General features: G+C 40.2%; 1 protein-coding gene across 3 annotated transcripts; it reads right to left on the bottom strand.

Moving 5' to 3' along the window:
• Window positions 1-1,883: 1,883 nt before the first annotated feature.
• On the bottom strand, window positions 1,884-16,133 carry LOC149305451 (myb-related protein A-like). 3 transcript variants are annotated; one of them, XM_089477357.1, is made up of 16 exons: window positions 16,114-16,133; window positions 12,883-12,988; window positions 12,732-12,803; window positions 9,439-9,531; window positions 8,634-8,854; window positions 8,198-8,372; window positions 7,972-8,046; window positions 7,442-7,549; window positions 6,019-6,246; window positions 5,432-5,737; window positions 4,498-4,643; window positions 4,092-4,206; window positions 3,617-3,733; window positions 3,425-3,535; window positions 2,337-2,486; window positions 1,884-2,015 (listed from the first exon to the last, which is right to left on the bottom strand). In XM_089477357.1, the coding sequence occupies exons 1-16, from the start codon at window positions 16,131-16,133 to the stop codon at window positions 1,884-1,886; spliced, it is 2,175 nt and encodes a 724-aa protein (XP_089333483.1). The 3 variants fall into 3 exon arrangements, with proteins under 3 accessions (XP_089333483.1, XP_089333485.1, XP_089333484.1); XM_089477359.1 differs by lacking the exon at window positions 2,337-2,486; XM_089477358.1 differs by lacking the exon at window positions 2,337-2,486 and having other exon boundaries at window positions 6,019-6,249.
• Window positions 16,134-16,984: the final 851 nt, after the last annotated feature.

The following is a 16,984-nucleotide window of genomic DNA, read 5'->3' on the forward strand; positions in this document are numbered from 1 at the left end:
CAGGCCAACGTCACAGACCGATAGAGGTTCCTAAAATATCTGCTGCGATTTTATCCGGACTCTTAACGTAAAACCTGGCATTCTTGTTGACCATCCTTAATAACGCAAGACCTTCTCATTATTTTCATCATGTTAGAATATTTGTACAGTGCATGCAATTCTCTTTCATTCCATCTCTCAGTAACAGCAAGCCCACTTTGCCGTCCTATATAGCAGCACACCTATGGAGGAGAGGAACTTAAGATGGATTTAAAAAAAAAAAAAGACAAAGCTTCAGTATTGCATTCTATTTACTGGTCAGTAAATATGTTGCCAAGCACACCATTATGCTACACATAGTATATTCTCTATCACAAGCAAGACATTCCTTCAAAACAAACAGAAAAATAAATAATAAGTGCAAATACCTAAAAAATAGGCAAATTAAGCAACTGTTGCCACCTGTTTTAACGTGCAAAGCTTAGAAAGACCAAACATATTAAAATACACCTTAAGCTAAATCATTCTCTAGAACTAAGTGTAAGATAGCTCACTGAAAACAAACGTCGTAACCAAGAGTATATAAAGAAGTACAAATAATGGAACAGAGGGTTTAATTTTGTGGATGTTCTTGTAAAAAAAAATATCCATAAGAGGGTACCTAGAACCATCTCTGCTTTTGATTTACATGATTTAGTACATAGTGCAATAGTCATGTGGGTTAATATAGTACATCCGTAGTTACCGATACGTTAAATGAACATTTCCGAGTGGATATGGAAAAACATTGGTCGAAATGACAATGCAGAAGCTATTAAAAAAAGCAGGAAGCTATTTTGGCTTCTAGGAGAAACAGCCTGTATACATTTAAAACATAGACCTCTACTTACAAGCATTCAAATAACTTAATAAAAAACAGACTCGTTTGGAACAAGTTTTCCTTGTTCATTCACCCTGTACAATACATTCAACAGAGATCACAGTACAATTCTCAGCGAGAGAATGAGAAATACTGATACGTTCTAATCCGCAGAATCTTACTTCTGCCTTCCAACTACCGACGCTAGACGTACCCTTACTATACAATATACATTTAACACTGTAGTTCCATACCAAGTTTAAGTAGTGCAACAAACTGACCCATCAGGCATCTAGAACATGTGGCCAAGGAACATTTGGAATTTTTAGGCAGTCAATGCAAATGCTGCTATACATGGGAGTTGGTTTTTTTCCCTCCTTAAAAAACAAAGAAATAGTACTTTAGAGTCACTATTATAGACATGGGGGGAGGGGAGAGTGCTGTACAGGGCAAAGTATAAGTGGATACAGGAAGGACATGGATACATTTTGCCCCAAATGTATCTTCTGTGAAAGCCTGCCTGTTTTAAACGCACGTACCTATTAAAATATACCGTAAGTTAAAAAGAAATAGGAAATCCAAGCAGAAAAGGAACGCTCGATACACATGTGGGTACTTCATTTGGTCTGGAGGGGGAAAAAAAACACCCCAAAAAACCATACATATGCAACAGTTCCATGGATACCAAATATACATTAGGCTGGTTGTGTTTTATCTAGATAAAATATATACATACATGCAAGAAAGCCTGTCCCAAGCATTGAGCCACCTAATATAAGAACTTCCAAGTTCTTCTCTGGTGGAAAACCTAAAGTCAATCTAGATCTAATCTATGAACAAGTTGATTTCATATGCATTTAAAACGCTGCTCAGTTTGTCCATGCTACTCAACACCCAAACGAGCCATTCTTCACATGAGCCAGAAAAGAGTTTGTGATTTTTTTCTCCCCAAAGTGTGGTGCTGGAGAGAGAGACATTACTGTTAACCTCTGGCTAATAGAGTCTTATTTTAGTGCAGAAAGTGGAAAACTGGGTTAACCAACATTCATAAGATTATGCGTCTTGATGTAGAGCTTGTAGTGCCTTTGTAGGTGTCAAGATATCTTCTTGCTTGCTCAGTCATGATCAGCTGGTCTTCTGTCTTTCCATACACAACAGCTTCCCACTCACAAAGGGACTGAAAAGATGGTGATTGTTAGAGAACGTTAATGATTGCAGAGTCAAAGTTGGACAAATGAATGTTTGCTTTAGAACCCGTGCTATAGCACAGGGGATTAAGATACACGGCTACCCTAATTAAAAAAAAAATACATGCATTCCTATGCTGTATAGGAAAAAATAAAATGTTAATAATTGGTTAGATTTAGACCTCAGATTTCATGATGCTGGCGTGACAAGTATTTGGACATTTAAGTGCACAACCAATTTCTGCATTTAATATAAAGATTCTTTAGCACCGCAGTATGTACATCAGACGATGGTCACTATGTATTTATACCTGGACAGACGCTTCCATTTTGATTTGTTTTAAAACAGGATTAGGCTTTTTCCGGGGCAGTTCCTCGGGTTTTACCTCGCTCGTGCCGCACTCTGCCTCTTGTGTTTCAAGCAATGGTATCAACAACGAAGAAGAAAGGATATTTTCATTCTTAAAAGAATAAAACATGTTATACAGAAACAGTCTTATTTTTCTTTTATTAAAATGTTACTTTTGGTTTGTTTTTTTTTTTGTTTTTTTATAATATGCAAACCACTGTCTGAAAATAGGAAGAAATTTATTATATGATAGATTTTTTAGTATATTGTGTATTACTCATCACTCTTTGTCCAATTGACATAGAAATTAGACTAATGGAAGACAGGAACCATTTGGCCCATCTAGTCTGCGGATTTTTGCTGATGTAGACTCAGACCAGTTTCAGTTCAGGATAGCCATATACCCATGTCATACCTGTATAAATCGCTTCACTGTAGGAGACCCTACCACTGCTCTTGGGAGGTTGTCCCACTGATCTACCACTTTCTCAGGAAAGTAAAAAACATCCTTACGTTACATCTAAGTCAGACTCCTTATAGTTTTAGATTATGATCTCTTGTTTTAGTTTCCCCTTTTAAAATAACCTTCCCTCCTGCACTTTGTTAAGCCCCTTTATATATTTAACTGTCTTTTTACCCTGCAAACAGGGCACCATTTTAGCGGCCCTCCTCTGAACCCGTTCCACGGAGACGGAGATGCAATTCTCTACCAATTCCTCATCATCTTTGTCCTCAAAGACCCATCTTAACTCAAAAGGTTAGTAAGCTTACAACATTTATTAAAAAAGCGTTCATTAAGAGAGTTTCAGGAACAAGACAATAAAGAGGTACCCAACAAATATGTATCTAGACAGGTGTCTAAATGTCCTTGTTTCTACCATCATCTTAACCATAATATATTATATTCTGTAACAGATCCCTTCTGTAAGGGGATAAATGGGGGCCAAACAGCTGCTTTGGCCTTTCTATAATTATACGGCTTTTCCATTCAACATCAGCACTTACACATGCTACACGGCTAAAACACGGCTGCCTTCAAAATGCACATACCTGTAAATCGGAAAACACGTTGTCTTCCGTCAACAGCTGAGCACCGAGTTCTTCTTTATCCCAAGTATCCAGGATCAGAGATTTCCTAACTTTCTTCACAACAGAGCTGTGCTACAATTTAAACGTTCAGGCAATTGTGTCAAAATATTAGAGTCACAAAAAGATAATAACATAAAAAGAAAATTGTCATACCTGGCGTTTGTATGGTTTATACATCTGTTCAGCTTCATCTTTAGTGAATATGTCAGCCCCGGTCTCCTGCTTTAACACCTCTCTGATGTCTTCTTCGAGAAATGCCAGAGGCTGGGACTAGTGTTTGAAGTCAAAATTTATATTTTTAGACATTCAGACACTCAACTAGCACTGTATGAAATCAAATCCCCAGCCCAATACAAAGGTTCGGCAATAAAAAAATTTGAATATGCCATTTTTATAGAACCTAAAATTGTAACTAAGAAGATAAGAAGCGACTGATACGGTTTGACGTAATTCGTACACTTAAGGTAATTGTGCACAAAAACACACTATTAAAACACACTAATACTCTGACATAGTGGCGGACTAAAAAATATATGGCTATATATATATATAAAGAGTAAAAAAAAATAAAAAAATAAAAAATACAAATCAAGTAACATTTTCATTGTGAAATTAAGATTATACGCACCACAACTTTAAGAGGTCCATATTTTTTCTCCTGGGCTGCAAGAGCATTTTTAAAAGGTGTGGGTGTTCTCGGCGCTGTCCCTAATAAGGACCTTCGGATGGTAGGTGTTCTAAACCTTTCAAACAAATTATAGCTGTATTTAGTATGGGTTAAATAAATTAAATTTGAGTGCAACAATCTTATTATATTATGTTTTATTATAATAAAACATTTCTCTTGTTTTTAATATATTAAAGCACAGTTAGGACAACAGATATGGTAAATAAAAGTGTTGTGAACACGTGTCTAGACATTCCTCCCCAAAGAGGGTTTTAAATGGAGACTGCTGCCCCCCCAGAAAGAAGGAACTAATGAAGTTACTATGCCTAGCGAACAACTCTTCACCCAAACTCACACACTAACCTACCCAATGTTTTCTTTATCTTCTTTAGGAGTCAGTTGCTTTCGAAGAGGAGTTGTGAGGACTTTCTGGCCACATATTGGAGTGGACGTGTAGGAAGGATTTTCCAGCCCGAACGGCTCTTGAACATTTCCAGAACACGTGTTGAGAAACTTAAAGGCAAAACAACATTGAGGCTGACAATTTACATTTGCTTATAATAACCATGCACAAAATGCAATAATAGCGAGCATTGTGACTTTCATACGCGATTTGCCCCCATAATCTCCATTTAAACGGGTAAATAATCACTACCCAATAGGATTTATACAGCATAATTACTACATTCTTTATATTGCTTAGCAAGCCACAGCCTCTGGCCCGGTGCGCTGCTGCCCACCATTGCTCCAGATCGGATATACATGGCCACAAGTGACGCGATATTCATATTCAGCCATCAGTCACGCTTACTCTAGTTGGTGGATGCTGGCCTTCAAGCGCCAGGAGCGCCTCCTTATCCCCAGGATTCAATGGAACGTTTATGGCAGTATTAGCTCAAGAAAGGGAAGTCGAAGTTGATACCCGTTATTGGGTAAAGTCACGCAAGGGGTTTCTTCCCTAGATGAATTGAGGAGATCTCCAAGGTCCTGCAAGTCTATGTAACTACAGCCTCTTATGCTAGCTTTATCTATTAGCATACTTTTAAAAAACACAGGTAACTGAGACAGGTGAAGTTGAGATGCACGGATTAATGCCTACGATTTGAATATAATTAGAAAGTGACCAAGAACTGGCATTTCTGACTTGAATGCGTATAAAGGGAAGTGCAAATGAAAGCCCAGCTAGCATTCTATGACGGACACGAGCCTGTTTTAGATTACTGGAAAAAAGGCGTTTTCAGATGTTTGATGAGCCCATTTAGGTCTACATAGATTGTAAAATACCAGTAAAGGTCTATTACCTGTGAAGGGGAAAACGGAAGTATCTTCACTGGGGTTCCCTTGACGACGGCATTGTTGCTGTCCAACATCCCACGCGAGAGGCTCTTTTGAGCCTTTTTCTTCCTTAGAATAGTTGGAGGCGTGTTGAACTTTGACACGGCAGGGGGTGTAGCAGGATTCATTTTAGGAAGCCCCAGGTTGCAATGTGTTTGACAATCCTGTGCACCGTCATGCTGAACCGGAACGAGCTTCAGCGGAGTGAGTTTGACAGGAGAAGCGACGATGGGAACCTCAAAACCAGTGATATTATTCCATGCAGAAGGATCCTGTGGGGGCAAACATGAATTAAGCTACTACATTCATGTGCACGGTATGTATACCCACGCAATGGACGCTGTACATAGGTTTATAAGAATTTAATTTTAGGAATACAGAATTTGATTGTCGTAAGGAAGGAGACGGATCTTAAGAAGCAAATTTACAATACAGTTTTGCTTTTTTTGGCGACACTGGTAACCAAGGACACAATTCATTCACAAACCTTTACAATGTCAGAGGTCTCCAAGAATAAGAATTATTATTGTACAATCTTGGAACAATAACTTACTGCTTCAATAAGATCGAAGCTTTCTGCAAACTCTGGAATTGTCTCTAACGTGGACAAAGCTGTACTTGGTTCCATGGTCAATATCTTAGACGGAGAGTTATTCTGGCCAGAGGTGTCCTGTGTCTCCTCCAGACTGTAGAACTCGCTCGGCTGCTCCTCCAGGCTATTAAGTGCATTGGACACACCATCTTCCATAAGAAAGCTTCCAGACCAGCTTGAGAAACGTTCCTTCTGGGGAGAAAGAGAGAGTAAGGATTATCGTTGCTGGCTTACATTGATAAGGAAAAGTCCCTTTTAGCGTGAACATTTTTAAGTAGCTACATAAATTAATGCTAACTATGGAAATTCTGTGTAGTTCCTGGAGAAAACAATGCACCTGGAAGAAGGAATACATAGCTCTCCTTCACACAGCAAGCACATTGTAGCATTTTGCATAGCATGGAAGATTAATGGCTGTGTAAGTGTACAAAGAAACAAGTTAGCACTTTCAACTAAGGAACCATATTAAACTATCCAAAGGACCCAGCAAATCGGCACCCAAGCGCTCATTGGTCGACAGACAAATGGTAACTAAGACGTGAAGAAAATGATGTATCAAGCTTCATATGTGGAAGCACAGAAATCTGATAAATGTAATGGGACCGATCATAATAATAAAGAAAAATCTTAATTTGGTTACATAAAACATTGGCGTTGATAGACAATCTTAAAAGCAAAATACTTGTGGCGTTGGTGGTACCTCTAGGAACACATGACATGGGATTAATACACATAAAATACAAAGTGTAACCAGAGTGCAAACATTTCTTTTCATCTATTACAGGAACTTTGCATTCGCAGCAATCTGAATAAGAAATGGGTATTTCTAGAAAGCGAACTTTCTAGAAGTTTTTCAACTTTTGTCTCATGAAAAGCACAGACCATTTCTTGAATGACAACCAACTATTTGAAAAAGCAGAGGAAATACATAATACTAGTTATAATCTGGATATACCCTTTATAGAGGTAGATTTAACAAAGGATAAAGCAGCTTAGAAGTTGCAATGTCTTCAATATAGGAGACTGACATCAGTTACTTGCCTGCTCATCATACACTTAATTTTTATTCAAGGATGAAAATAGCCTAAGTATGTTGATCAACTAAAAGAATATATCTGATGTGCCAGGAAAAGGACTTTTAATTACTTCTATACATGAGAGAAGAACAAGAGATCAACATGCTGAAGGTGCCCTTCAACCTTTAATGAAGGATTGTGAATAGGTTTCAAGAACCATTGGGGGCAAGTGCATATAAAATAAAAAACAAATGCCAGGGTTTCAAAAGCACCAGGAATAAGATGTACTTGAGCAGTACAAAAAGACAGCGAGTCCAAAGACTGATAAAAGCAACATGCAAAGAGAAAAGAGTCACACGCGTTCTTACAGATGACACCTGCTTTCTTCGGACTTCATTCTCAGATGACATAAGCAGCAACTCAAGCTCCTTTATTCGCTTTTCCTTATCAGGATCATCCTCATCAGCAAAGGGCTGCTGAGACAGGCATGTAAGGAAGCAGAGGATGGAAGGAGAAAACACAGTCATGAAGGAAGAAAGGAGAAGGTCAAGTACAAGCTTTGGAAAAAACATAGTGAATTTAGTGAAAGTGGCAGATTAATAATCTATACCAACATACAATCATAATATAACACCTGTAAAATACTCCTTATTCAGCAATTACACTCCGGTCCCCACAGAGGCCGCCATGTAACACAAATTAGGAACAAAAGTAGTGTCTGACATTTACTTTTTCCCCTCATCTATTACAATGAATTTTTATTTATGGAATAAACCAAGAATTAAACTTAATTGGAGAAGATTTATGTATTAAAATATATTGTTAAACAGGCTAGTCCTTATAGTAATAACAAACCTGCCCAATTCAGTATGTTAGCCGTTTCGCACCATGAACTAACCTGTATGTAAGCAAAAGAATTCTGAATGCTTTCTATGCAGCTGTCATCAAGAGACATATAATGATATCCTGGAACCTGCAAGGCACAAACAACACGTGAACCTCATTCTTTCACCCGAACAGTCAGATAAACCGACAAACAGAACAGAGAGGGCTTCTCTAATAAAACATCAGAGTTAAAGTGACAGAAGGGGGAGCTGTATAGTTTAAAATATAAGACCAATTACTTGTGTTTGGACAGGGATGTAAAATTGATTCTGCGCCTGTAACTGATTGCACGCATCAAACAATTCATGGCGCCGTACAGGTGGGTTTTCACATTTCACGTCATGCAGGTAGCCTTCCTGCTCGACTTTCCGCTTCATTGTAGAATTCCAATGGTTCTTTATTGAATTATCTGTCCTAGAGGGGGAAGAAAAATTGAAGTTTTCATACTGGGAAATAAAGAACGCTTTGCAGTTCCACTTCTTTAGCACAAGAGTTTTCCTGCTACAAAAAACATAGCTACCTAGCTATGAAAACCAGGTGCAACCTGGCACAATACAGTATTATGGACATATACACACCACTGTCATTTTAAAACTGGTATGAAACAAAGATCAGATCTCTCTCTCATTATATATATTCAAATAAGAATACAGATTCTCTTTACAAGTAGTATACCTGCCAGGAAGCAGCTTGGCAATTTCTGCCCAGCGATTCCCCAGGCGTCTGTGAGCCTCATATATAATGCGATCCTCTTCTTCTGTCCAGGAAGATTTTTTCACCTCTGGATTTAGGTGATTATGCCACCTTTCCCTGCATTGTTTGCCAATTCTCCCTTTCAAATGCTTTGCAATCAAGGACCATCTTTTTGGGCCATATTTATTAACCAATTCAATCACCTGTAACACAACCACAGAAGAATACATATGAGAGAAAGAACGCTACAGCTTCAATACTGGTTACCCATATAGATTATTTTTTTTAATCCAGCCGGATGATTATATTTTCACTTCATTTACATATAAATGATAAAGGTTTTATATGTTTGTGATAGTGTTAATTGCACCAACCTATTAATAAAACAAGGTAAAAGTCACATTATCTTTCGTGATCCCTTACTCAGATATGAAGGCATTGCCCACATTCCCACAGCCTTTTTAGCAAGGTGGGATTATGTTATATGGTTATAGTAAGTGCATGTTTCTGGGTGCACATCAGAGTTGTTGACAATGAAGCCAGATTGCTTCTGATTATGTCTAGCCACCCTAGAAGTGCTGCAGAACAAGTAAAAAGGGTCACCAGAGGAAGAAAATAAATAAATAAAATGACCGAACCAGGAAATCTATTAGAACTCACAGAACACAAGACGTTCTACACCTCGCTGGCAGACTTTAGGCAGAACAAAGTCTACATTCAAGTTCCATGCCCAACACTGAAACTTGACGGGTACATAAAAGGCAATTAAAATTCTGATCTGACATACCCGCTGATCCTCCTCTTTGGTCCAAGGGCCTTTAATGAGTTCAGGGTTTAAAACCTTTTGCCATCGATGCTGGCATTGGACATCTGAACGGCTCTGAAATATTTGGATGCACATGGAATATATTGTAATTAGGTTGTCATTAGTAACAGTAGGCAGCAGCAAAAATATTCTGATAACCATGAACAGTTCATAAATCCTGAGTTAGCAACATTTCTAATGCTGCCATATGTTCGAACCTCTAGCAGAAATATTTAACACTCATCTTTTGTCATTTCTGTTGGGAACAATTAATTGCCAACTCTTATAGGTTGGTGCCACCAACACCAAAAAAAGCTACTTAACCCCTTAATGACAATTGCCGGTCCTGGCACGGCACGGAAAAGCATGTGCTTTACGACAATTGACGTGCCAGGACCGGCACGTCTTTAAACGGGTGCAGAAAGCGATCTACTATCGCTTTCTGCACCCAAAAAGCGTTGCTGAATGCCTCGACCTCGAGGCATTCAGCAACGCCGCGATCGGCACGAAGGGGCCATCTCTGGCCCCTCCACGGGGCGTCAACATCCGCCATACTTTGTATGGCGGCGGACGCCCGTTTTAAAAGCGTTTAGGAGGCGATCGACGATCGCCTCCTAAACTTAAATGGTGTCGCTGGAATGCCTCGATCAGGAGGCATCCAGCGACACCAAACACTAACCTTTTGATGGGCTGTGACCGCTCCGGAGAGCGGTCACAGCCGCAGCTGCCGGCAATCTTCGCCATCAAGGAAGATGGCCGCCGTCCTGTAACAGGAACCACAAATTTTAAAAGTTCGCTAGATAGTCCAGACCATCTAGAGAACTTTGGCTCCACTTGCAGGTTGAATACAGGTACTGCATTCACCATGCAAGTCAATGGAGCCCAGCTTTCTAATCACAGTGTGATTAGTAAAAATAAATTAAAAAATAAAATAAAATTAATAATAGTAAAAAAACAGTAAAATGTAAAAATCATTTCCCACTGATGTCACTATCAGGGGAACCTCCAAGTTGAAAAAAAATGTTAAATTTTTTAAAAAAAAAAATAAAAAAAATATATATATATATAAAAAATATATTTTTGTGAGCAAGTCCTAAAATTAGCATATTAGCTTAAAACAATTCTCGCATGGAAAGAGTTAAAATACTGGCATATTAAATGCCCGTGGGGTGTCTACTTTTAAAAAATGTATGATTTGATGGGGTAAATTGAATGGGCCAGGTTCAACAACGTCCCAATTAACACGGGGGGAAGGATGGCCACCCATCTAATTTCCAATTAGAAAAATGCACACGTACCAAATGTGGCCTTTTAGTTCCCCCAAAAAATGACACACCCATGCATGTGGGGTATCACTGCACTCAGGAGATGTTGCTGAACACATTATGGGGTGTCGTGTGACAGCGGCATATACCAGGAGCTGTAAATTCATACATAAAGTAGGTGTGTGTGGGAAAAATACACACACAAGAATATTACTGCAAACTTTGAAAAAATGCTGGTGGTAAAATATGTGCATGCAAAGAGTTAAAATACCAGCATTTAAAATACCCTGTGGTGTCTAGTTTTGAAAAATATATGGTTTTGTTGGGCACACTGAAATGGCCTGGCTCAAAGATGTACCAAATAGGGCATGGGCAGTGGATCCCAAATGCCAAAGTTCAACATTGAAAAAAGCGCATGCCCCAAATGTGGCCCTTTTGCCCCAAAACAGCCAGGCAAAATCATTCATGTGAGGTATCGCTGTACTCAGGAGATGTTGCTGAACACATATTGGGGTGTTTTGTGATAGTGACATATACGAGAACATTTTAATTCATACCTGAATTAAAATGTGTGTGGAAAACCAAATGCAAAAAAATGACTACCACAAAGTTTGACAAAGACTGGTGGTAGATATGGTGCATGGAAAGAGTTAAAATACTAGCATTTGAAATACCCTGGGGTGTCTAGTTTTCAAAAATATATGGGTTTATTGGGCACACTGAAATGGCCCGGCTCAAAGATGTACCAAATAGGGCATGGGCAGTGGATCCCCAAATGCCAAAGTTCAACATTGAAAAATGCGCATGCCCCAAATGTGGCCCTTTTGCCCCCAAACAGCCAGGCAAAATCATTCATGTGGGGTATCGCTGCGCTCAGGAGATGTTGCTGAACACATATTGGGGTGTTTTGTGATAGTGACATAAACTAGAACATTTTAATTCATACCTGAAGTAAAATGTGTATGACAAAACAAATGCAAAAAAATGACTACCATTGATGGGGTAAATTGCATTGGCCGGGTTCAAAGATACCCGAAATGGCACATGGGGGGAAGAATTACCAGATTTGGAAAAAATGGCTTTGAAATAGCAAAACGCTACCTGTACTTATTGCCCCATAATGGGTAGAAAAAAGCAAAAAAACATAAAAACATTGGGTATTTCTAAACTCAGGACAAATAGTAGAATCTATTTAGCAGGTTTTTTCATTACCTTTTATAGATGAGTAAAAGATTTTTCAACTAAAAGTTAGAAACAGTCATTTTTTTCTAAATTTTTCACCATATTTTATAATTTTTTTAATAGTAAATAATATGATACAATCAAAACAATGTCATCTAAAGAAAGCCCTTCTTGTCCTGAAAAAAACAATATCTAATGTGTGTGGGTTCAGTAAACGGGAAAGAAGAAAATTACAGCTAAACACAAGCAGCGCAGAAATGTTAAAAAGGCCATTGTCACAAAGGGTACAAAAAGTAAAATCAGCCTTTGTCTCGAAGGGGTTAAACATCCATGTGCTGTTTTGATTAAACCTCCAGGGGGGCTGAGGACTTTTGTGCCCCCTTAAAAACCTACAGGCTTTGTGGCCCATAAGTAGAACAGGAACTAAAATGATAAATAAATGCAATATTATGCAAAAACTTGAAGGCTATTTACAAACTCTTGGAATCTCCCAGAGGACATTTCCACAAACTAACATGGCCAGAATGAAGCTTATTCTAAAACCAAAATCGGTTTTAGCTCCGTTAAATCGATGGAATCAAGAAGTCTAAGAAATTAAAAATGTATTTTAATACACTGACTTCTCGAAGGCCGAGTATCACAGACAGTCAACCCAGCAGATGAACAACTTGTGGCCACCTTGTTGGAGACTAAATTCAAACTTCCTTGGCTAGAACAACTTGCATGCTTTGCAGAATCATATTTTTCGTTTTGAAAGACAGACCCAACTTAGTTATAACAGGAGGGTCCATAACTTCAAGAGAAAAAGTTTAGTTATATAAGACCTACCACAAAATGGCACGCTATCAGAGTCCAGTCATCGGTCCCATGTTGCTCAACTAGGTCCTTGAGCTTCGCATCCTAATAAAATATTTACAAGGTCAACTACAGAAGACATAAAGCAAACATACATTACACTGTATTATACCTCAGACATTACCTCATCTCTCGTCCATTTAACACGGTTCCAGATTTTCTTCAAGCCTTTCTGAACAGGAGCTTCATAATCATGATCTGCAAACTGAAGATCATCGTCCTCATCCTCGCTGTGGATATGAAATTGGGAGCATGTTTAATAAATCAGGTGCAGACAGGGAATCAAAGCGTAGTAATTCAGAGCTTCTCAAAACGTGAACATCTATGAGCAACAATGTGTCATTGATTTGAGTCACCGGTGAGGCCATCGTTCAAAACTGTGGAGAAGATGCCAAGATCACAAAGCCCAGAGGAAAACAGCAATGAAACAAAATACAGACCGAAGAACCATTGAAAACCCCAATCTTCTACTATTTCCACTGAAACAGGAACCTGCACAGCGATGGTTAATACCTTCACAGTGTTGCAATTCAAGCTCTCCTGGCCCTGAAGGAGTTTGTGCAATAAAGTGGAGTCACATTTTCCAAAGTGCATTCCTCTGCTACGAAGCCAAGGGCTGGGCTGCCAGCGCGAAGGAGAAGCTGCGAAGAGTGGCCGGGTTACGCCACCATCCAAACACATCGATCACCGTCCCAAAACAATAGAAAAATAGAGGATTCCTGCACTTTCCCGACCGGCAAACAAAAATTCTACAGAGCAAAGGGAAAGCAGCACCGTCTCCCCAAGGGAAGAAGAAATAGCAACGATGGAGCCTCTAAACCGAAGTAAGTCTACCAACCCGAACTCATCTGGGACAGGAACATGAACCGCAGTGCCACCGTATCACCCAACCCACTCGGTGCTATCGCTTTCAGTCCCACTAATAAGGATTACGATGGGAATCTTTTTTTCATCACACGCCATATATTTCATTGTACAACACTAAAGAACATGATGAGGACATATCAAATTCAAGCAGAAGTTAGGTAGAAGTGCCTTCATACATTTCCTTTCCGACACGCTGTCTTTAATGGTTAACGTTCGACTGGCTGCTGCTCACTTTCTTCAGCTCATAAAGTAAAGCGCTGCTGTAAATATTAATTATTAATATAATTATGTATTTATGTAAAAAGGCTTAAAGCACAATCTCTGTCAATGTAATGGAAACATCAAGCATGTTATCACAAGCAAAGAAACTGAGGATATTCAGCTTTATTTTAAGCAAAATCTAATTTTTAAAAATTATATATTAAAAAAAGGATAGAAGGAACGACTGCGAAATCATACCAAGTAGGTACTTGATGCTGCAGCTTTTGTGCAAATAAATCAGAGACTATAAAATTCAACCGCAATGGGCAAGTAGGCGAGAAAGGAATTGGGTAGCAATCCAGTGAACTAGCCTTAAAAAAAAAAATGAAGAAATTATATATATATATATATATATATTTTTTTTTTTACAAAACTCACTGAAGCAGTGCTAAGTCCCCATACAACACGGTAAATTATTAACAACATCTGCTTATTTTGTCGTCCCCCCCTTAAAATGTAATAATTATTACATTATTGGCACTATAAATGAAAGATAATTCTTGATAATAATAATACACACACATTAGAAAATTGATGTACATTTATTTTGATTAAAGGCAGTATTGACTTTTTATAGTAAACCAATAAAATGCATAGATCTATATACGTTAAAAACACTGCGATCCGCCTACAACTTACACTATATCGGCAGATTATCTTTTTATTTTTTAACCTATAAAGTCCTTATTTTGTAGGACTTTAAATAGTAAACGACCCCCAGTGCTATGTTCACTGAATCACTCATTAAACATTCTCTGATGAATCCTATCACAGATATACCCTAAGTTATCACCTAGTCCTAAAGCAGTTACATACGAAGCCTGTGAATGCTTGTAATATTTATACAACGTTGAGGTCATAACGACATCATACACTTCTACAAAGAACCGCACCACTCGCCCCCAAGCTATGAATGTCACATCACACATTACAGTACAGAGATCACCTGCTACGCATTCATTACTGGAAGAGGTATCTGGTACCTTCTCAGTAATGTCCTCTCTAGGCGGTGGCCCTTGGGCCATCACCGGCTCGTTACCGGTTGGTTTATTTGCCCTTGGCACACGGATGACTGCGCGGGGCAGTGTTGTGCAGCATGTCGCACCCAAATAAAGAGCAGCGGCCACCACACAGCAGGTGACACCGGCCTGAAAAATGGGGAACTTACTTTGTTTTTGCAAAAGTCACTGAAGCAGCGCTTGGGTTCGAAGTGATGAGAAAATAAAAAAGCCTAATGAGTTTGTTGTTTTAACACTTCACTGGGTGTCGTCGGAGTTACACGCGTATAAAGCACAATGACAACACAACCAACACCTGACACGGGGAGACAGGACACCACAGTGTAAAGCAGGAGCTGCATGCAAAGCAAAGTTCAAGGGACACAGAATGGCCTTTGAGGGGAAATGACGAGGGTCCTTAATCCAGTAAATGCTCTTTCCCAGTGCCCACATATACATTCCCAGAGCCTCGCAGCCACACGCATGGGCGAAGAGCCGTACCACTGATGGGCAGGAACGTGTAGATCTGTATGTGCGAATACACACACATATATCATACAGACACACATATATCATACAGACACACATATATATCATACAGACATGGTTCTACATAAATAGCTATTCAAAGTTCCCAGCACGAAATATTTCAGAAAGGATTGTTAAAACATAACAGCAGGTTGCCATGCCAATGCTTTGCCTTCAATACACATACAATATATATATATATATATATACACACACACACATAACTACGCACACACCAGTTGTCACTCATACTCACACGTGTATACACAGGCACTGATTGACACAATACGCCATTCCTACACCTTGCCCCCTCTGCCAGGGCCTGACACTCGGGCACAGTAACCGCTCCCTGCCCCGCGCACCCGGCACAGCAGCCGGGACAGAGCTCAGCACCGGCCCAACACAAATCCGCTCGTGCGCCACTACCTGCATGTTTAAACCTGGAGTGCAAGCTCATAGGGCAAGTACCGCCCATCTCTGCTTAAAGTGGACAGAGATCGCCAATGCGCTCTGCTTGTACCGAGATACAGCGCCTGTTGGCGCTCTGTCAGTATGGAACACATAGGATACTTTGTGCCATGAAAGATATTACCTATAACTCAGTGACATGCTGGCTGCAGGTGAAGTCAGTGGTGTCAGTAGATACACAGAGTACAGGCTGTCCGTCTCTACCGAGGGTCGCCATAGAAGTCATGTCTCACCTGCGAGATTTTCGGGCCATCTTGCACCGGCTGCGGAATGACCCTGGCGCGTTTTCTCTCAAAGGCATGGACTAGAGAGGGCCGGCAGGTGCTTGGCAGCACATTCCTGGCATGTCCGGAGTCTACAGAGCGCTACTGCCTTGTCTGCGTCCCGTCGTCCGCAAACCAGCCGAGCTTCTACCAACGGCTCCGTCCCGCTCGCGAGCAGCTCGCTCCCCCTTCTACCCCCAAGGCTATCCGCTCCCCCGGGCAGACAGACTGCGCCAGGGACGGGGCGGGGACAGCACAGCGACTGAACTAAAACAGCCAATAGAAAATAACTGTCAAATGGGCGGGGCCAATAGGACACGGGGGGCGGGGAATGCAAAAAGAAAATAGGAGGGGTCAACTCGCTTAACTTCATTTTGCTTTCCCGCGTTCTGCTTTTTTTTTTTTTTTTTTTTTCTTTCTCCCCCCCTCTGTGTTGGCAGAGACACGGGCGCTTGTTTTGAATCTGCGCCGCGCGGCCAGCCTTGTAAATGGTTTCCCGTCTAGTGTCTCCGGACCAATAGGAAGCCAGCTTTCTATGGTTTTCGTTTTCCCATCTTTCTGATATCTTTGCGGTCCGTGCCAAGAGCCGCAGCTCGAGTCGGACGCGGGACCCTCTCGCCTCCTACCTCCCCCCTGAATTGGCATGGTACTGTCCACGTGACAGTGTGGAGGGCGGGGCGAGCTGTCAAACGAAATAGGTGCGGCGGGCGGGGTTTGTGAATGTGCCAGCTGTCAGGCATGAGGTTTGAGGACCAAGTTCCACGTTTGCAGGATAGGAAGGGTTTGTTGTGTAAACACATTATACAAATTGCTGCGTGGATTTACACGCGGAAATGCAATC

This window comes from Sceloporus occidentalis, unplaced genomic scaffold (assembly GCF_023333645.1).
Source record: "Sceloporus occidentalis isolate IW3139 unplaced genomic scaffold, rSceOcc1.0.p SCAF_11, whole genome shotgun sequence".
Taxonomy (NCBI): Eukaryota; Metazoa; Chordata; class Lepidosauria; order Squamata; family Phrynosomatidae; genus Sceloporus; species Sceloporus occidentalis.